This window comes from Sorex fumeus, unplaced genomic scaffold (assembly GCF_029834395.1).
Source record: "Sorex fumeus unplaced genomic scaffold, SorFum_2.1 ptg000072l, whole genome shotgun sequence".
NCBI lineage: Eukaryota > Metazoa > Chordata > Mammalia > Eulipotyphla > Soricidae > Sorex > Sorex fumeus.
Window position 1 is genome coordinate 17775236 of NW_026606129.1, and position 22885 is coordinate 17798120.

General features: G+C 36.6%; 1 protein-coding gene across 7 annotated transcripts in view; it reads right to left on the minus strand.

The window, feature by feature from the left end:
* Positions 1–22885, minus strand: part of ANKRD28 (ankyrin repeat domain 28) — a 159436-nt gene that overhangs the window by 69813 nt on the left and 66738 nt on the right. For all 7 annotated transcript variants that reach the window (XM_056129662.1, XM_056129660.1, XM_056129661.1 and 4 more), the window contains one exon: positions 12130–12208. In XM_056129662.1, coding sequence (XP_055985637.1) covers positions 12130–12208 — 79 coding nt within the window. The remainder of the gene's footprint in view (positions 1–12129; positions 12209–22885) is intronic.

Below are 22885 nucleotides of genomic sequence, written 5' to 3' on the forward strand. Positions count from 1 at the left end.
CAGTTGCCAAGTCAAATCTTTGATCTTTTAAAATCGCAGTTACCAGTAACCAAGGATTGTGCTCATTGAACTCTAAGACCCTTTCCCACATATAATATTCTAACATATTTCAAGATAGAATGATTTCACACTTAATAAATATCCTACTCTTACATTAAATAATGAAGTAGTACTTTAATTTGTGCCTTTTTAATTATATTATTTTTTATTTGTGGGGGCTTTTAAATTATAGCCCACAGGCAGGCAGGCAGGCAGGCAGTCAGCTATTTTATTTACTAGGTTTGGGGGCCACACCCAGCAGTACTTGGGGGCTATTCCTGGTGTAGTAAAGTATGCAGTTCTGGGAATCAAACTCAGCATGCAAAGCATACACTCCAGTTCAGAGTTTTCTATCTGCCAGCTATTTTATAAATAAAATTTTACCACAACATGGTTGCAGTTATTCATTCAAGTGCTAAATATATAGCTTTCACATTATAAAAGTAGAACTGAGTAACTTAGCATCTATATAGCACTTTTAAAAAGACAACTTCTGATCTAGGGTAAGCATGTGATAGTAGACAATATTAAAATTATTTCTATTTTCTTACATATCTGCAATAATTACTAATAATTTCACTAATTTTCTAAAGCCTTTACTCGTAGAGAATAGTTCTCTTTTCTATTCTAAGTCAAAGAAAGAAAGAAAGTCAGTTCAGTGAGCTGGCCAGGAGCAAACGCTTTCCTCATTCTTCCCAAACTGGAAATAATGCTTTCCTTTGGCTGCCTACCAAAAACAATGGCAAAACCTTCAGAGTCTCAGGTTGGGAGCAAAATGCAGTAACATTTCAACTTTCTTCCTGTAACACTGGGGAAAGAAAACAACGGCTACATTCATTTTTTAAAGAAGGGGTTAGGCACGGCTAGTAGGTATGATATACATACACATGCAAGAGACGTGTGAAGCCAAGCCCTTTGAATGACATAATATTATAAACCCTTGAATGATAAGCAAATAGCTTTTAAAATGAAAAAAAAAAAATCAGTAAAAAGGGATTATTACCAATGCCAGTTCAGAGCCCTGTCCTGTGTCCCCTTACCTACCCCCATGCTGAAGTACTAAGCCCAACACCTCAGAATGTGCCCTTATTTGGAGATAGTTCTTACAGATGCAATTATGTTAAAATAAGGTCATGGGGTGGCAGTGCCTAGTCCAACACACCCGGTACCTTATAAGAAGAAATCAGTTGGACAGATATGTACAGAGCAAAGACACTGGATAGTGGGGATCCACAAACTGGGGATAAAGTTGGAAAATATCATTTCCTCACAATCTTCAGGAGGAACTGATTCTACCAACAATATTTGGTAAAATACCAAAATCTTGGACTTCTAGCTTCTGGAATGTAAGAAAATAAATGAGTTGCTTAAGTCACTTAACTTGTTGTACTTGGTATTGGCAATTCTAACAAACTAACATACCAGTGGTTCAGACTTTCAAGAATCACATACTATAGGTATAATTCTAACAGAAATATAGATTTACAATGCATTTTATTAAAGATTGTACTTGCTATAAAAGGCCAATATAAAATTTGACAAGTGCCTTCTGAAATGACAATTACTTAATAATCTCATTTTAGAAATAATCAGGTACTGCCAAACGTATGGATTTAAATAAAACATAAAATAAATGACTCCCATAAAGAGTATATAAAACATATATGCCCAGGTAGTCAAAAAATTCAATCTTATAACAAAAGTTCAACAAACGTCGTTGCCATTATAAATTTGAGTAAATATTAAAAAGGGTGGTGGTGGTGGGCAACATAAAAGGGAGATGTTAACACAATTTTAAAAAATTTGGTTCCGCCCTCTCCACTCTGGAAAGAAAGATGGCGGCCACATGGGAGCCTGGTGGAGAGCAGGTCTGAGCTGGGGGTGGGGGTGCGATGGACACACCTCATGGGACGGGGTGGGGGGGGAGGGGCGTGCGCGTTCCAGTCCGTCCTTCACACCCTTCCGAGGTCACCAGTTGCCCCCCACGAGCGATTCAATAAATAAATAAAATTTGAGTCAGTTTATAACTGAGTTCAATATGTGGACTCCAGACAAACTAGACATTTATATTCTGGTTCTATCATTGGCAATACAATTTCCAGCCAATTATTAAGCCTCTAACTGCCTTAATTTCCTTATCAAGAATACCTTCAATATATCTAAACATATCAATCTATTTCTTAAAAATCTATCTAAAAAGAAATATCAGGAATACTTAAAGAGGAAAAAGTGAAAAAAATTAAATTTAACAGTACCTGAGATACAATAAGCATTGTTTTTATTATTTTACCCCAGTTGCTAATAAGTGTAACATCATCCCATCAGACTCTAGAGTTATAATACTATACAGCAGGATTAATCTGTTCAATCACCCATAATGTGTCAAGAATTATAGCTATTATTCACAAATCCTGGCATTGTACCATATGCAAATATTTTATTTCCAATGAATTATTTCCAATGAATTTAGTTCCAGACTACAGGTTAAGGACTGAATTTCAACTTAAAAGAAAAAAATTTCACTAGAACATTAAAAAACCCCACATCTTCAATACAAGAAGGAAACCGTTAAAACCACAAAAGTATAAAGAATTTCTACCAAATACAGCAAAATATGTACTAAAATGAGGAAGAACACTAAGTGAAACCTCTTCAGGTCTTAGGAAGGCTACTGTAATCTTCTAAAAGAATTTTTTAGATGCACTCCATCTGTCCCCACCTTCCCCTCCTCTCCATGAAGCAAGGGAGTTTTAATTGAAACTTATTTAGAAAGATGTGAGAGGATAGAAAGGGACAAGTGTGTGTTCATGAGAGAACACAGGCTGTCCTTTCTCCATGCCCTAGAATCCCTACGATTCCTAGGATCTAGAGCTGGGTGATCCATGAGCAACTCTTTACAAAACTCTGAACTTCATGACTCAGAGGAACTTAGGGAACCCAAACAGGAATCTTTACTACTCTGGAGGAAATGGAGAATAAGAGTCAATCCACCAGTCATGAGGTTTTTTCCACTCTGGAGAAGCCTGTGCTGTTCTCTTGAACAGTATCTATCTTTCTTGCCCTCACATTTCAATAAGTAAAGTTCTTTAAGTAAAATATCTTGCTTCAATTAAAAATAAAAAAAGCGTCATTCACCAGATCACTGGTTAAGAACGTATGCTTTAAGAAGTGATTACATTATTTCAACTACCTGTAGCAAACACATCAAGGAAGCTACTCTGTTATATAGATGGAAAATACACTAGTTAAGAACGTACTCTTTAAGAAGCGATTAGATTATTTCAACTACCTGTAACAAACACACCAAGGAAGCTACTCTGTTATATAGATGGAAAATACAACTGGCTTGAGCTACTGAAGAAACAAACAACTGATGTTTACTCTTTGCCCTCCCTACTCCTTTCTTTAGCGAACAGCTGTTCTGAAGTGAAGCATAAAACTCCAAAGATACCTTAGAATCACATAAAAAATCTAACACAGAACTACAGTAAAAATATATGGGAGCAGAGTTTAATAAGTAAAGTAAAGGCCCTCCCGTTGATCATCGATTTGCTCCAGCGGGCCCAGTAACGTCTCCATTGGAGACTTTGTTGTTACTGTGTTTGGCATATCGAATACGTCATGGGGAGCTTGCCAGGCTCTGCCGTGCGGGCGAGATACTCTCAGTAGCTTGCCGGGCTCTCCGAGAGGGGCGGAGGAATCGAACTCGGGTCGGCCATGTTGGCTGCGTGCAAGGCAAACGCCCTACCGCTGTGCTATCGCTCCAGAGTTTAATAAAGGAAATGAAATAGTTTTATCTGAAAGAAATTATTCTAGGAAAAGAGAAGACAAATTTGAGAATTAGCTGTTGACAATTTCACACAAATTAAGCTCTGAAGAGAGACCTTATGAAAAGTTCTTAGAAGAGGTAAGGCAGTAAATACAAAGAGAAGAGACAGCGGAATTCAGGAAAGCAAAAAGGAAAATAAATTATTTCAAACACAAGCACAAACACAAAAACAAATAAAAAAATGCAGAACAAACAGGATGTAAAACAGCTAAAAATCTGAAGCCAATGTTAGGATTTAAAGAGTCACTGTAAGACAGACCATATCACGCCTCAAAAAACTCTTCACTGGTTTTTCTAATTCATTTGAAATCGAGCCTTGCCCATGGCCAAGTCCACAAGCGATTTGAATCCATGCCACCTCTCTGCTTCATCTCTTAACGCTAATTTCAGTTATCTCCAATCTGCTACCACCTCCAGATGCTTGTTATACCTCTATCTGCACCCTGAGTAAGACCTGCTTCCCTATTTCCTTCAGTTATCTGCTCAACTGCCATTTTCACTAAATTCTTTCCTGATAACGTAATATGAAATAGCAACTGACACCTACTCAACATATCCTTCCTTTAACTTTATAACAGTAATTATCATTACAACACAAAATACATCTACTTACCCATTAAAAGATATATTAATCTGTTAATGTGTGCATTTATTTATATATATTTATATGTATTTCTTTTATAATACGAAACCCCATACCCAGAGAGACAGCATGTAAGACACTGTGGTAAGGTTGTTGCCCTGCACACAGCAGACCTGGGTTCAATCCCTGGCAATACCTATATGATGCTCCATGCACTGTCAGAAGTTATCCCTAAAGTTAGAGCCAGGAATAAGCGCTGAATACAACTGGGTATAGCCCAAACACCAAAAACAAAAACAAAAAACACCCCAAACTCTGTGAAGGCAGGAATTTCATTTATTTACATTATCTAGTATAAAGCCAAAGTTTGATATATTTGTTCAGTGAAGGATGGGTAAAGGAAAATAACCTAAAACTTGTATCACTTGTCATCCAGTTATTCATCAATTTACTCAAGTAGGTGCCAGTAACGTCTCCATTCAACCCAGCCCTAAGATTTTAACAGCCTCTCCTTACCTAAAACTTAATTTAAAAAATCATAATCGAAGCAAAAGTGATAAAAACAGATGGATATTCAAGTGAAAACAGAATTCTGACAAGCACCAAATCAATAGTAGTTCCTGAGCATCACTAGATGTGGTCCCCAAAACCAAAACAAAAGAATAAAAAATATTACTAGTAGGAAATAAATACACAGAAATAAAACAAAGATTTAATGGCAGCCACAATTAAAATAAGTACCTAAATTTCAGAAGGGAAAGTGTATATTTACATTCTGTCCCAGAAAAAATATTCAAAATATTTAGCTCCAAGAAGTTATTACTGAAATTCTGGAATAAAGAACTGAATCCTTAGGTCACAGTAATCACTCTATGGGTGTCTGCACAAATCCCAGGTTTGATCCCAGCAATCAAGATCCCTCTAGCTCCACTTTCTTCCCAAGCACAGAGTCTGGTGCAGCCCCAAGCAGTGCCAGACTTAGCCCGGGCCCCAAAACAACCAAATCCTTTAGCCATCTAGGTGAATAGTGACTATGGTATAATGGTAAAGGATGGTGCAGGGGGTAGAAATAGAAAGTAGAGATAAACTTAATCCATAAATTTCAATGCAAGAAGATACTGGAGTAACATCTGTCACTGTCCTCCCATTTTTCATCGATTTGCTCGAGCAGGCCAGTAACGTCTCCACTGTGAGATTTATTGTTACTGTCTTTGGCATTTCAAATATATCACAGGTAGCTTGCCAAGCATTGCTGTGCGAGCGAGATATTCTTGGTAGCTTGCTGGGCTCTCCGAGAGGGGCAGACGAATTGAACCCGGGTAAGCTGGGTTGGCTGCGTGCAAGGCAAACTCCCTACCTTCTGGGCTATCAAAATCTTAGGGGGCTGGAGCAAAAGCACAGCAGGCTGGGAGTTCGCCTTACATGTGGCTGACCTGGATTCCATCCCCAGCACCCCATATGGTGCCCTGAGCACCGCCAGAAGTAATTCCCGAGTGCAGAGCCAGAAGTAACCCCTGAAGATCTCTGGGTATGACTCCCACTCTCCCCCCAAAAAAGGTCTTAGAATTAGAATCAGGAGGATACTCAAAGGGCTGTAACACACATATTGTATACTGGCTCCACAGGTCTGATCCCCAACAGAGAATAGTTTCCTAAGGGCCACTGGAAGTGATTCCCCAAACCCTAAGCCAGGAATACCACCCCCCCTTTACTACCTTCCCCCCACATAATTAGTCAATTTAACCTTCAGTTATATAAAAATAAAAGCAGTTTCCCAAAAATAAAATACCAGGGAACGTAACACCATGTTATGTTCCTTTTTCCTTGGAAATATAAAAGCAAAATTTCTCTGATGATCTGTTCAACTGAGATACATCAAAATAGAAAATTTAGGAATACAGCAAAGAATGGATAAAGTTAACAAGGACTGCAATGTGTGAAAATCACAGAAATTGTGATTATATAAAAATCATAATTCTTAACAATGAAAACACAAGATTTATTGGTCAAAAGAATTTATAGATAGCCCTATTTCAAAGTTTAATTTTTACAGGAAGTCAGAAAACACTTAAAACCTTCAACACTCATAACAGGGAAAAAAAGGCTCTAGAGAAATAGAAATATTATGTGGTTTGGCTATTGCACATGATGGGATGGACATGTAAGCTTTTTGTTTGCTGCCCTCAGACAGCATGCTTGCACTGCATGGCCTATGAATGATGGCATAAATATCCAAATGCCTCTGGCAGAAACAAATGGTTTCCCATCCCTGCTCTAGAGATTAATTTGACTTTTCAATAACTTTCAGCTTAGAAAAATATTCTAAAAACAAGCAACCATGCCATAGATATCAAATATAAGATTGTTTTTATGGGTCCAGTGTTTGAATCAGGATTATTAGTGAGTCTAGTCTGCTTTTGCAACCAAAAACCCCAAAAACTTTGAAGCATCATTATAGAACCATAACCCTCTATATGTGTGTGTGTATTTGTGTATACATACATATACATATATATACATATATGCATTGTTTCAAGACTACTGTTCTGAGTTATCCTTTTTCTCTAGTTTGAGATCTAACTGACAAAATATTGTATTAGTTTAGTTGCGTAACATAATAACTTGACATATGTATATTTTGCAAAATGATCATTAGGATAAATTTCATTAACATCTCTATCACTTCATATAGTGGCGATTCATTTTTTTTAAAATAACGGTATCTTCAAGCCATTAAGTTGAAGGCTGTTTGTTTCACAACAGATTAATGTAACCAGAAATGAGGAGCACCTCCATCTTTTAGTCCAAACCTCTGGATGTCCAAGCAAGCTTCCTTTCATACCCTGCAGTCCCAACTGCATGTCACTGGTCTATACTAAGGGGCAAGTGTCTTGGATTAGGAATATCATACTTATCCTTGGTCTCAACCAGTTGGCTTGTGCACTGTCTACAAACTTTCAATCACTCACAAACATTAGGAAAGAATGTAGCTATTTCACTGGTAACCAAAGAGTAAGTCAAATTTCCCCTTTATAAATTTACTTTTTGGTTGACAATTCATTTCTTAAAAGAACTACTCTCATGGCAATTTTCAAATACTGTGTTGGTCACCAAGTTGTTCACTGCATTCCCCGAACCTGGAATAGAACTTTGTAGCCTGAGTTCATTTTCATTCATTTCTTGCACTTCCCACTCATCTCTGACAACCACCATTTTGCAATCCACTGATGGTTCCAATAACATGTTGCTTAATCTCCCTTGTCAGTATTTTCCTACTTTTATATAACTGTAGTTAGAAAAGATGTTTGATATTTTAATTTTCAATTTATGAATACTTGTTTTGTGGGCTAACACATGGTCTATCCTGTAGAATGTTCCACGAATACTTAAGAAAACAGTGTATTCTGCTGCAGTTGGACAGAACATTCTATAAATATCTATTAAATCCATTTGTTGTAATATGGTAGTTTAAATCTAATGTTCCCTTACAAAATTTCTGAATAGATGATCATCTGTCCATTGTTAAAAAGTCTTAACTAAATTGATTGTACTTAAGTTTTTTACTAGTTTGCTAATCTGAACAGTAATCTTCTAACTGTTGATTTTAAAGAAATTTTTGGCTTTAGAACAACGCTCTGCTGTGCTCAGGGACCATGGGCTGTGCCAGGGATTGAGAACAGGTTGGCCAAGTGGAAGGCAAGCATCTTATCCATAGTACTATAGCTCCAGCCCCCAAATGTAGATTTTAATACATTTGATGCTATGCACAGCTCTATAGTATTCCTGCCAGCTTTTAATTTTATGGGAATTTTTGATATAACATAAATAAACCTAAGAAATACTTTTGAATGCAATTTTTATAAAAATCATTAAGAACCATTTTTTCAAAAAAGTTATAGTGAAGTAACCATACTCATTCAAATGGGGGGGGGGGAGACCAACCCTTTGTGGGGAAGGGGGTTGCTAAAATGATCCAAGAGGGCCCTTGGAATCCCAAGTGAAATCAGGGACCATGTAAAATTGTTTACTTAAAGAAGGTAGACTTCCAGTGGGCAGTGAGCAATTTCTTTCCTGAGAACAGGGTGGTAGGCCAAATAAGTTTGGGAATCTCTGGACTTTTATGGTTAGGGACACATTCCTGATATTCTATCTTCTTGTCGATTAGAGTTCTGTTATCCATAACTTATTCAAGCTCTCATAATCTGCTCAGCGTTGGTGTTTCCTATTTGCAGCTTTAAACTTTTTAAAAAATATTTCAGAATTCAGAAACAACATATTTCTTCCATCAACAAAACCTATCCAGGCAGGAGAGTAGTATAGGGAGTAGAGCACTTGCATGTGTCTAAGCTTGGATCAATCCCTGACACCAAGTTCCCTCCAGCCCCAGCATTATCAAATGCTGACTCAGAGGCCCAGAGACCTGCAGCACTGCATACCTGGGCCCTCACATTAGTGTGGCCAAGAATAGCTAGGAGTGGACCCCAGGTTCCCTAGCACTGCTTGGTTGGCCTCGCCAAAAGAGTAGGAACTCAGGTATATAATAAAATCTATTTTCTTTCTACATTTAGCAAGACTGTAGAAATACGCCCTTTTCCAACCCCAACACTACTCACAGGTGATCTTAATTTTTGAAAAAAATCTTAAAATTTAATTTTTCCAACATTGTATCATTTCTGAAAGTGATTAGATTTCAAAGTGGGAAAGGAGAAGTTTTAAATAAAGCTTATCTAAAGATACTTTCTGATATTAGGAATTTATTGGTAAAAGTAAATAAAGCTGAGAGAACAGTTGCTTAAAAAAGCAATCCAAACTTTGGACACTTAAAACTAAAGAAATAAATTTCTAGTTATCTTAACTATCATACCGTTTGATTCTTCAAGCCTATGAAATTTAGTTTATAGCTGACCCTTCAACAACATGTGTTTTAACTGTGTGGTTCCACTTACGCATGTTTTCTTGTAAATAGATCTTGTAAATTTACAGTAACATTATAGTATACACTATAGTACTTTTCCCTTTCCTCTAAGTATTTTTACTTCCTTATAGTTATCACTGAAAAAGTATATGGTTAATTTATGTTTTCATTTATAAGTATAAAAATGAAGTTTCCGTTCAGTGGAAATCAAGCTTGAATTTTAATTCGGCTCACCTTATTTGAAACCCAAGTAAGGTTTCCCTTAATTTCTAGAGAGAAATACAGTCTCATTATTAGACTCCTCAAACCTTCCCTCAGGTAGGAAGCTTGAGTGGTATCCCAGAAACACAAATCATGTGCGATTGTTCCTTTTTCACATAATGATCCCGTCTGACTCAACACCCATATCTCTTTCTGTCCACTCCCATTTTTAATTCCACTAAAATTTGGGAAACTGAAACCAAAAAGTGAACAAATTTATGGAAAGAAGAGAGCACAACTTAGATTGTTAAAAATCATGATTATTCAGCAAATAGTCACAATATTAGGTATGCAAAATACTCTAGCCAATTAGGAATATGAATGTCAGAGACCAAAGCATAAATCTTGCCTTCTGGCAGTTTACACTTGAGTAGGGAAACAATGATAGGAAACAAACAAAATTTTTACAAGAAGTCAAATAACAATAAGTACTATGAAAAAATACAGGAGGGGGAAAGTATGGTAATGACAGTACTGATGGCCACTGTGAGCAGGAACAGGCTCACAAATGGAGTAGCAGTTGAGTAAGAACATGGGAGAGCTAACGTTTCAGACTAAGAAAACAGCAACTCGAGCTCCCGAGGCAGAATGAGAACAATGGCATTAGAATAGAGTAAGAAAAAGAATACAAACTAAAGTCAGAATAAATTTGGAAAAAAGAGCTAATGAACAGACTGAGCTAAATATAAAACCTATATATTTTTATTTTGAGAAATGTTTAAATTCATTTAAAAATTTGCTTTCCCTTTGAAAATTAGCTCTTTAATTATATTTAAAAATCCTTTTGAAAGACAAGTTGAAATGACTTTTTATACTTGTATGGTAGTTTAATTTATTTAGGTTATTCAAAGGAAAATAGGCATTTTCCCTACTTATTCAAAGGAACTTAAGCAGTCTCTCAAACTCTTATTTCAAAGTCAACATCTGACACCATCATATTCATAAACTCATTGTCATGATTGATCACACTTAGAAAGACAGGAATGTCAACCCTATATGATAAACAACACTGATGCCAACACTTTAAAAGGAAGAGATTAAGAGTCAGAGGAAAAATTTAAAGCACTGGAAGAAGCTTCAGCAGCTCATCATCTCCTGAGCACTGGGTTGGGAGAAGTCCCTAAGTAGAGCTGGGTGTGCTCAAACAACAAACACCAAAAATAAAATAAAAGGAGGGATCAAATCAAACTTTGATTATTTGTAAAGTTTCTTTCAGGTTTGAAAAATTTTAATGGAATTAAAAAAAAAAACCTTCCAGGTTGAGTTATATAATTGTTCTGTCCAAATTAAAGTACTTGAGCAAAGTTTTGTGCTAATATTAAAATGCAGAGTAGAGGTCACACCCAGAATTCTACAATAGCACCATTTCTAGCATATGTAAGACCCTGGAATCCCCAGCAGAGAAGGGAGAGGAAGATGAAGAGAGGGAGAGGAGGAAAGAAAAGGGAGACAAATTGTATCTTAGACAATGTTCATAAAGAAAATTTTATAAATAAACCCATATAAATTCATATCAAATCCCACTAATTCATATTAAAGTAGATGATGTCTTAATTCAAAGGAAATAAGAATCTCAACTTTTTGAACTGCCTTAATTATAAATTTTAGCTGAAAACTAGTGAGCCAGCATTACGTACAAAAATCTTTAAGGAGACATAGCAATGATGTTATTAATGCGGAAAATAATAAGATTATTAGGTTAATATTCACTGTATTCAATTCTATAAGTCATAGTTTCTGAAAAACAGTTGTTTCTAAAAGTAATTTGTACGAGAGAAATTCTACTACTAGTACTACTACTATAAATCTCCACTCAAAATTTATTTAATTATGCATAGATTTCCCAAATACGCATAAGCAATACAAGCACAATTTCATCATGTTCATGCATCCCCAACAAATACTGCTTTCAACAATATGGGCACAACAATAATACTTTAAGTTCTGTTTGACTGCCTATTTAAGACTGCAGGCAATCTGACCACAATAGGAGCCATTCTGTAAGACAGGCCTAAAATTGTTTATATTTTAAGTTTATAAACAGTTTAGAAGTAACTAAAGAACAGAAAAATTTCTTTTTAAGTTATATTACAGGTCCTTGAATAGATTAAAGTTATGTGGAGACTGAAATCTCGCTAACATCACTTTCAAAATACATCTATAATAGTATAATTTATTGTACCCTTCATTGCTCTAAGTCTTGGCCATCTCCCCCTTGGAGAATTGCCTCATACTAATAACTATGCTCCCTGAGGTCTACTTTGAATACTCAACATGGCACCACAGAGAATGATTATCTCTACTCAATTATTCAAATCTACATCTTAATTTTTCTATAGCATGTATTACCCTATAACAACTACGGAATTTACTTGTATTAGTAAATGCATGCTCAGTAGTTGTAGAATTAACAAGTTTAGCTTATATGAACAAGTATGAAGAAATAATAAAGTCGACTTGATAAAAAAAATTACGTGCTCTGTTGTACAGAGCTTACCATACCAGATAAAATAAGCAGTTCAATAATTTCTGCATCTCCAAGATAGGCAGCAGCATGTAGCGGAGTTCTCTTTTCATTGTCCTGTGACAGAAGGAAAGGTGGAATGTTAACTTTAATACACTTTGAGTAAAGAAAACTTAGTAACCAACTTACTACTTCTATGCTTCTAGTTTGTGAGTTCCATTAAAAAGTTCCATATACATTTTAGAAAAAGACTAAAAATCTTTTGAGCTTAAAAGAAAAAGATCAAAGAACAAAAAGTTCAGGGTAAAATGCAGAAAATGTAACTTCTTGGCACACATTACAATAAAATATCCATGCTGCTGATATATATCTAAATTGCTGTTTTCCCCATATATTTCTACCATCTTGAACTAAAAATTTAATGAACTCAAACATTATCCAGAGTATACTTGTCAAAATTCTGTGAGGATAGGTGTTGGAACATTGACTGAAACTCAATCATGAACAACTCTGTAACTCTGTATTTCAGTGATTCAATTAAAAAAAGAGAGAGAACAGAAAACTTGTGTGAGTACACACAATAGCAGAGCAAATATTTTTGAATATTTGAAAATGTCCTTCAAAAAATTTTAAAAGTTTTTTTAAAATTTCCCACTCCTTTTGTCTTTTGCCCCCAAATATATTACTATCCTTGTAAACATATATTCTTCCCCAAAACTCTAGTTTGAAAAGATATTTGCACTCCATGGTCATTGCACTATTATTCACAACAGCCCAAATATGGAAACAACCCAAATGCCCAAGAACAGATGGATAGGTAAAGAAACGATGGTACACAATCACGATGGATTATTACCTGGCCTTAAGAAAAGGTAAAATCACATAATCTACTGATAAGTGGCTGAATCTGAAGAGTATCATGCTGAGTAAATTTAGTCAGAGGGCGAGAGACTTAGATCTCTCTCGGCCAGAGAGAGCACAGTGGGGGGAGTGTTTGCCTTGCACAAGGCCGACCTGGGTTCGATCCCCGGCATCCCATATGATCCCCCCAAGCACTGCCAGGAGTGATTCCTGAGCGCAGAGCCAGGAGTAACCTATGAGCACCACTGGGTGTGACAAACAAATAAACAAAAAAACCCTCTCATATGTGGAATATGAAGAGACAAGGGACAAGAAGAGATAAGAAGAGACAAATGCCCACAGGTAATAGACAAGAAGAACACAAGAACTGATCTTCAGTAGGAAGCCTGGGGAAGGGTAGAGGTTAGGACTTGAATAGGAAAGAGAACACTACAACAATGGTGGAAGGAAGTGATCAACTGGAGGGGGTGCTAAAAGGAAGTATAAAGTGTTACGCATGAAACTATCAGTAAAAGTACTGTGAATCACAGTATCAAAAACTGATCACAAATGGCTGTCAAATGGACCGGAGAGAATTACAGTGGGTAAATCTCGACTTGCACACAGCCAACCAGGGTTCATTTAATGCCTCACATTCCATATAGTCCTCCAAGCACCACCTGGAGTGATTCCCAAGTGCAGAGCTAGGAGTAACTCCTGAGCATCGCCAGCTTTGGCCCCCAAACAAAAAACAGAGGCAGGTAGGTGGAAGGGATACTGAGGACACTTGTTGAGAGAAGGGGAGGCTGGAAGAGAGATTGGTGTTGAAACACTGTATGCCTGAAACCCAATCATGAATAGCTCTGTAATACACAGTGACTAAAATTTAAAATACAAAACAAAACATAGTCTCCCAAATCTTCCTCCTGGATGAAAAGCCAGCTACACACAATGCACATCTTTCTCTCCTCAAACGTTTTTAATTTATACTTTTGAGAGTGATCTTATTTTCCACCGTGTAGTCCCCCTTTTATCGTTAGGAATAAAACTGTAGGGAATTACTCATCACCCAGCAACAAAATACCGTCCTAGTCTGCCTTTGAAGTAAACTTGAAGCACCGCAAAAACTAATAGCATTTAAGTAGAAGTAATGGTCAGAAATTCTAGGTTATCCTCAGCTTAAAGACAATTATCTTAGAGCTGTACTAATACTTTCCAATGTCCAAAGTTGCAGGCAGCTTTGTCTATGCAGAGGCAGTTGATCAGTAGCTCAGAAGACTGTCACACAACAAGATCCCAAATTATCTTATAAAATAGAATTGCCAGAACTGGAGTAAATAGTACAGCGGGTAGGGTGTTTGCCTTGCAAGCAGCCAATCAGGATTCAATCCCCGGCATCCCATATAGTTCCCCAAGCACCGCCAGGATTAATTCCTGAGTACAGAGCCAGAAGTAACAGCTGAGCATCTCTGGGTGTGACCCAAAAAGCAGAAATAAATAAATAAAATAAAACAGAATTGCCCTAGCAACCTTGACCACTAAGCTCCAGATTTAAAAAGTTCTTTAAATAATTATTGTGTTTTAGGCATATTTCTTACATTAGAATATTACAGGTTTCAAAGTTTGAACAAACCAATCACAAATACGGAAATCAAAATAACAAAAGAATTCCCTAAAAGTGAATGTCAAAGACCAGTGAACCCCCCCCTGCCCATTTTTGGGCCACACATAGTGGCCTCAGGGGACATTATGGGTACCAGGAATTGAACCCAAGGCAGTCACATGCAAGATAAACACCCTACTCAGCGCTCTACCCACTGTACTATCACTCCAGTCCAAAACTCTACAAAAACTTTTAAATACCCATTTTGTATTAAGTCTTTCAGAATCATTAAAGGCAGGCATACTTCCAAAGACATTTTATGAAGTCAGAATCATACCATGGATCCCAAACCTGGAGTGGACACCATAAAAGAGGGAAAACTGATTGATATAAAGGACACAGATACAAAAATCCTCAGCAAAATCTTGATAAATCAAAGTCAACAACACATAAAGAGAATAATTTATCAAGACCACATGGCTTTCATTCCAGGGATGCAAGAATGGTTTGATCAACACAAAGAAATACAAAAACCACATGACCAAATAAAATAATCAATTCTCCAAAAGTATTAAAAAAAATCAAAATCCATTTATGATTTTTAAAAAATCACCACTCATGGGAATAGAGGAACATGCTTGCACATACTAAAGATCTATAAAACACAAACCTAGAACTAATTTCATGACTAGAAGTAAAAAATAAAATATCTTTCCCTTAAGATACAGAAAGATAAGAAAGCCCATACATACCACCTTTTTGGGGGATGGGGGGCAGGGGTCAAAGGAAAATTCCAAGTTTGGGAGTGCCACTGCCGATTCCATGTCAACTGACTATCAGTTAAGCACAAGAGTCCAAGGAAGAATGCAACACCCAGGACATCCAGGCAGTAGTAAGAATCTCACAGTTGTACCCCTCATGATGCTCAGTGGACCATGTTACAAGCACCTGAAAATGTGCACATACCTGGCACACGCCCTAATCACTGTGCTATCTTCTGCCCCTACATTACTATTCTTATTTTTTTTCTTTGCTTTTAGGGTCACACCCAGCGATGCTCAGGGGTTACTCCTGGCGGGAATCATATGGGATGCCGGGGATCAAACCCAGGTTGGTAGTGTACAAGGCAAACGCCCTATCCGCTGTACTATTGTTCAGCCCCTACACTACTATTGTTGCCCTAATCACCGTGCTATCTCCTGACCCCTACACTACTATTCTTAACACAATTTTGTAAGTGTTTTAAATATGAACAAGAAAGGTATGAAAGAAACAAATTTTTAAAAAATTATAAAACTATCCCTATATATCAATTACACATACACATAGAAAACCTTAAGAACCCCACCAAAAAAAGCTATTAGAAATGATGAGTCAGAGTGGGAGGAAACAAAATATGGAAATCTGGCGCATTTGTATAGGTTTAGAGTTTGTGGAAAGAGAAACTTAGGAACAATACAATTTACCATTGCAACAAAACACCTGAGAGCAACACAAAGCAGGTAAAAGAACCATAAATTGAAAACCAAAGGACATTTCGAAAAGATATTAAAGACATGGAGAAACCAAAAGACATTCTGTGTTCATGGTTGAAAAAAAAAAGTACATAAAATGGCCATTTCATCCTAGAATAATCTACAAATTCAACATTATCCCTTCTCAAAGCAGTAATGGCATTCTTCAAGTAAACAAAACAAACAATTCTAAACATATTGTGGAACCACAAAACCCCAAATAGTCAAAATAATTCTGAGAGAAAAGAAAAATGGATGAGTGGAGTTTATGCCCAGTTCAATCAGCTGAATGAATGGCAAAATAAATAGCAGGACTCCTACGTTAAAAAAAAAAAAAAAGGATGCATTACATTCCCCAACTTCAACCACCAATAAGACAAAGAGAAGGTAACTGGACGATATTGGAAAAAAAAAAAAACAATGGAATTTTAACAGAGAACTTGAAAATAAAACTGCACATTTACAAATGTGAATCTACAATAAAGAAGCCATATCTGTACAATAAAGTGAAGGAAGCCTCTTAAGCATATGGAAGCTGGACAAACTGGACTGCCTCAAGCAAAAATACGAAACTTTATCACCAATGAACATCGCATACAAAAATCCACTCATAGTGGATCAAATATATTCAACTCGAAACCACAAAAAAAAAGTTGATCATTCAAGATCTCACTAGACATTTATCTATAGACTCAACTCCACTCTTCTTTCAGTTCCTTTTCTCTCTCTCTCTCTCTCTCACACACACACACACACACACACACACACACACACACACACAGACACCACCCTTATGCAAAAACAAGACTACATTAAGCTATAAAGTTTCCACAGAAAAATCAAGAGACAACTTCGCAACTGTGAGAAAATATTTGCACAGCATATGCCTGACAAGAGATTAATTCTCAAAATAAAGAGCTCATACAATTCAACAACAAAACAAAAACAACTCTGGACAAAAGACCCAAATAGACACTTCACCAAACAGTTCAGAGACACTTTCATGTCCAATATCACTCACTTGCCATTATTAAGAAAAGCAAATCGAGACTACAATGAGATACCACCTTAAGCTCTAAGAACAGCCCAAATTAAAAAGTATAAAGACATAGGGCTGGAGTGATAGAACAGAGGGCAGGACACTTGCCTTGCAATACAGGTCTGACCACAGCACCACATATGGTCCCCTGAGTCCCACCAGGATCCCTGAGCATAAAGCCAGAGCAAGCCCTGAGCACTGCAGAGTGTACCCCCTTGCCCCCTCCCACTCCTAAAAAGGATTTAAGACATAAATATTCACCAAAAAGAAAAAAAAAAGAATCCTGACACAGACTATTGCAGTTAATCAAAAATGGTGCAGCCTCTATGGAAAACTGTATGGGAATCCTGAAAAGCAACACACAGGGGCCTCAATATAGTGAAGGTCATATATAACAAACCCACACTCAAAGGGGAAAAAAAACGAAAGACCTTCTTTAAGTGATCTTAAGGCACAAGGCAAGGGTACCTACTTTCACCACAGTTATTCAACACAGTAATGGATGTTCTTGCCACAGCAATTAGGCAAGTAAAGAAAAACAATAAAGGAGATTCAAACTGGAAAAGAAGTTGCACCTTCACTATTTGCAGCTGACATAATACTATATATTGAAAACCAAAGACATCATCAAAAACAGTAAGCCAGAACAGTAAACTGGCAAGCTACAAAAATGAACACACACTAAGCTGTTATATTCTATGCAAATAATTAGAAAATAAATGAAAACAAAGCAATACCAACCCCCTACATTAATGAATTAACAATTGTGTCAAAAAACAACAATTGCCTAGGAATCAACTTAAAAGAGAAAGACTGTAAGGTAATATTAAAAGAAATAAAAGATAAAAGGAAATGGAAGAATATTCCATATCCACAGGATCAGAAGAGTTAACTCTGTTAAAATACCTCAGCATAAGAGAGTCAAAGACCCATAAAAATTCCAATGACATTCTTGAATGGCACAGGAAAAAATACTAGTAAAAGTTGAATGGAATCATAAAACTGCCTGAGCAGTCAAAGCAATTCTGAGAAAGAACTAAGGTGGGAGCTACAGTAAAAAAAACACTGTGGTATTGGAATAAAAGACTTTTAGAAAAACAGACCAAAAGAATAGAACTGAGAGCCCAGAAGTAAATTCTCAGCTGCACGGACACCTTATAACAAAAATAATAGGCTCATTAAGTTGAAAAAGGAAAGTCTCTTAAATAAATGATACTGAGAAAATTGGTTAATCATAGAGAAAATAATGAACCTGGATCCCATTTCATTTTAATTGTATGTAATACCATATTGCAAAATGGGTCAAGGATCTTGGTATTAGACCCAAATCCATAAAAGTCTTCGTAATATTGACTTCAGTGGTATCTTCAATCATGGGCAAAAAAAATAAATAAAACAAATATGATTACATCAAGCTAAAAAATGTCTGCACTACAAGAAGAAACAAAGGCTAAAATAAAGAAACCTACTAGAGTAAATTATTTGCCCACTGTACATCTGAAAAAGGGCTCATATCCAAAACATACAAAGGACTCACAAACTCAAATATACCAAAATAAGGGAAAAACATTTAAAAATGGGGAAAGGTAATAACCAAATACTTCCTCAAAGAAGATAGAGCTAAGAGGCACATGAAAAAGTATTCATCACCACTAATTAGCAGAAAAAGAAACTGACTCAAAACAATGATTTTGTATCACCTCACAGCTTCTATCAAAAAATCTGCAAATAATGCTGTTAAGTTTCCTTTTCACTAAAAGGGAACTCTCCCTCACTGTTGGTGGGAATATCATCTGGAAAAACAAACTGTCTCAAAAAATTGAAAACACAAATACCAGGGCCAGAGAGATAATACAGTGGGTGGGCACTTGCCAAAACAGGTTCAGTTCCTGACACCACTTATGACCTCCTGACTACAGAAGGGAGTAAGGCCTGAGCACTACCACGTATGGGTCCCAAAACAAAACCAGAACTACCACCATATTACCCAGAGATCCAGATCCTACTTCCTGGCATCTAACCCAAGAACATGAAGTCATTACCGCAAGAAGATATATGTAAACCTAACTTCACTACACTGCTATCTACAATGGCTACAATCTGTAAACAACCCGATGTCCAGTGTCATATAGATGAGTGGATATAGAAGATGTACACAATGTACACAATGCAATACTTCTCATTGCTAAGGATTCAATTTTGTCTTTTGCTACAACCTACATGGAACCAGAGAATGTTATTTTAAATTAAATAAGAGGGAGAAGAACAAATACCAGATGATCTCACTTATAATGTAATATATATGTATAATGTATAGAAAAAAAAGGAATGACCAAAATTAAAACAAAACCCTTGGATTCTCCAGTTTCATCAGGGCTTCCAGATTTCAGTGTCAGATACTTAAATTTTGCTCATCAACATTATGCCCCAAAGATTCATAAATGAGTATATATTCTCCGTTTTGTGACTAAATGATTTTATATTTGAAAGTTATAATGGAAGGCAGTGCCTTTCACAAACAAGATATTGTTGGGTAAAACCAGTGGTCAAACTAGAACATGAATGAAAATTAATTACCAAACTAGAAATTAATCGAGTTGTAAATCTTCATTTTTCACTTTTATCAGTGTTTTATAATATTACAAAATTTCAGGGAGTAAGTTAGCATCATATTTTTTCTTGGGGGGGGGGTGGGAGGAGATAGGCCAGGGTACTTTAGCTACTCCTAGCTCTGTGCTCAGAAGTGATGCTTTGATGCTTACAGGGCCTTGTGAGGTACCAAACTCAGGATGGCCATACATAATACAAGCACTTTAATAAGTCCTATACTATCTCGCCTACTCATAGTTCTTTGGTTTTAGAGGTGGTATGGTATTGATGTTATGCTTTAAATATACAAAGTTGATTGCACATCTCTACTACCACCAAAGTGCCTAAGACCCTCCACAGTTGTGCTTATGTCACTTCTAGTCCTCCTCATCCTTTTCTCCCCTACGCCCCAGTCTCAGAAACTTTTCTTTTGTTGTCAGGGTCTAAGTATGAGGACACTACAGGGAAATTCTCTTGTAGGGTAGAAACTGAGGAAATTGTTCTCTCTTCTCATGTCATGTTCCACAGTAGCCAGCTGAGAGTTGGGTGGGTATACAAGATGTGTTTGAAGACTAGTAACTGTGAGCAACCACCAAGACCATGTACAAACATACAGATTTACAACACAGAGTATAACAATCTCAGTTGGGGGGTGTATTTCAGTGGTAGTGCAGTTGCTTTATGTGTATTAGGCCTGGGGTTTGATTCCAAGCACCCCCTCCTATATAACCCTCCCCCCAAAACCCTGCAGTACTAGCCCAGAAACATCAACAGTTTGATATACTGACAGTGAGCAGAAGAGACATGTGGCCCAGCAAAAGATCTGAAGATTAGAGCACTTCTTGCTAATTTACAGAAGACAAGAGAACACTGAAGGCTGGGGGTGGGTGGAAGTTCATACAACCTTTGAAAGCTTTGTTTATTACTCTGTTAAGTGCCAAAAATACTATCACAGTAGTGGGACTGGAGCAATAGCACAGAGAGTAGGGCGTTTGCCTTACACGCAGTCAACCCAGGTTCGATTCCCAACATCCCATATGGTCCCCTGAGCACAGCCAGGGGTAATTCCTGAGCGCAGAGCCAGGAGTAACCCCTGTGCATCGCTGGGTTGACCCAAAAAGCAAAAGAAAAAAGAAATACTATTACAGTAGTAATGAAAACTAATTATCTGCTTTGGTGAAGAGTATGTGTATATAATAAATGTGTGTATGTATATATTTGCTGACCATTTCATCTAACAGAATAAAATCAACATTATTTCAGTAATCCCCAGAAAGTTTTCTGAAAGATGGCAGTAATTTGGAATACTACGGCAAATTATAGTAGCTGGATAAAGCTGGAGCGATAGCACAGCAGGTAGGGCGGTTTGTCTTGTACGCAGCTGACCCGGGTTCAATTCCTCCGCCCCGCTCGGAGAGCCCAGCAAGCTATCGAGAGTATCCCACCTGCAAGGCAGAGCCTGGCAAGTTCCCCGTGGCGTATCTGATATGACAAAAACAGTAACAAGTCTCATAATGGAGATGTTACTGGTGCCTGTTTGAGCAAATCAATGAACAACGGACAACGGAGGACAGTGCTACAGTGCTACTAATCACAAGACACTCTGAATAACACACCATATGTGAACTCAGAAACCTGTAAAATACCTATATTTTCAAAAATATTTTTGATGATACAGGAAAGATATACTAATTCTTATTTTTGGATATACTATGTCTTAAAACTTATTTTATAAAAGCATCTTTTAATCTAAGCTTTCCTTGCTTTATTTATTTTTTGCTTTTTTAGGGTCACATCTGGCAATGCACAGGAGTTACTCCTGGCTCTGCACTCAGGGCTCTGGGAATCATATGGGATGCTGGAAATCGAACCCAGGTCGGCTGCATGCAAGGATGCCCTACCCACTGTGCTATTGCTCCAGCCCCAGCTTTCCTTGCTTGAAACACTAAATAGTTTTAGCTGGATTATAATTACTCCTAGTGTAATATAATTTTTAAAACATTTTATTTAGTCAAAAATATGGCACCAAGAGAGTCATGATTCATTTGCAACTGAAAATATAGTAGCATTTAGCACCAGGAAAATTAGAATTATATTTAAATCACAGTTTAGATAAAGTCCATAAAGCATAAACATAACTTTTAGGAGGAAAATATCATTTTTGAACACTAAAGATTTGACAAAATAAAAAAATATTTCTTTCTGATTTCTAAATTCCCCAATTACTGTCAAATCTGACACTGAGTCAAATTCTAGTTTTTCTATACTTACTGATCCTGGGGATGTTTAACCTTTTTAGTTTAATTACTTCTTGCTGGAATGGAGCTAGTTACCTACTAATATGATTGCTATAAGAGTTAAAGCAAGAATGTTTAGGTTTTTTACTGTTTAAAATTCTCTTAACCCCAATTCCTATCATACTATCAACTTGTATTTGTACAAATTAATTTCCTCCTACAGAAAAGTCAGATCTTTCCTCTAAAGTTGTAACGTACATTATTTTACATAGCATTGTTTTAGTGACTCTGAGGGAAAAGCTGTTAATTAATATTATTTTTGGCCATAAATCTAGACTTACAAATCTAAACTTCTGGGCAAAAATAAGTCAAGTCATTGTTAACTTTTAGAGCATGCTAAATTTGGGGTGGGCAAATACCCTAAAAGTCATAAACATAACCCCACATATTTTATTACAAAAGTCAGTCCTGAAGAAGTTAAAAGGATCTACTTTTGTGTTAGGTTTATTAAACATATATTCAATAGCTCTTTATGAAAAATATAATTGTATCACTCTGTCCATAAACTTTCTGGCTATTTCTCCTTTTTGGTTTCCAGTGCTACTTCTACAAGTGACCTTTTTTCTCCCAAACATTTATTTCTACTGTTTACATCAATCAAAAATCTTCTTTAAAAAAATATTTGATTAGACAGATTACCTAAGCAACTATTTCCCCTTTATTCCTTCTTATGAAATACTGATTTTCTCTATACATGTAACAACAAACTAATTAGTGAACATGAGAAACACTATATTCTCACTCTGGGGAATGAACAATGATCAAGCTAACCAAAATTTAGTCTCATTCTACCTTTGCTGTTGTGCTGGTTTAGATGGGCTTATAATCAATGAAAACCCGGGGTGCTTTTGTGGAACCAGAAAAAATTTCAGTTTGGGAAAAAAGAGGAAACAAAGTACAAGTCTTCTTTCC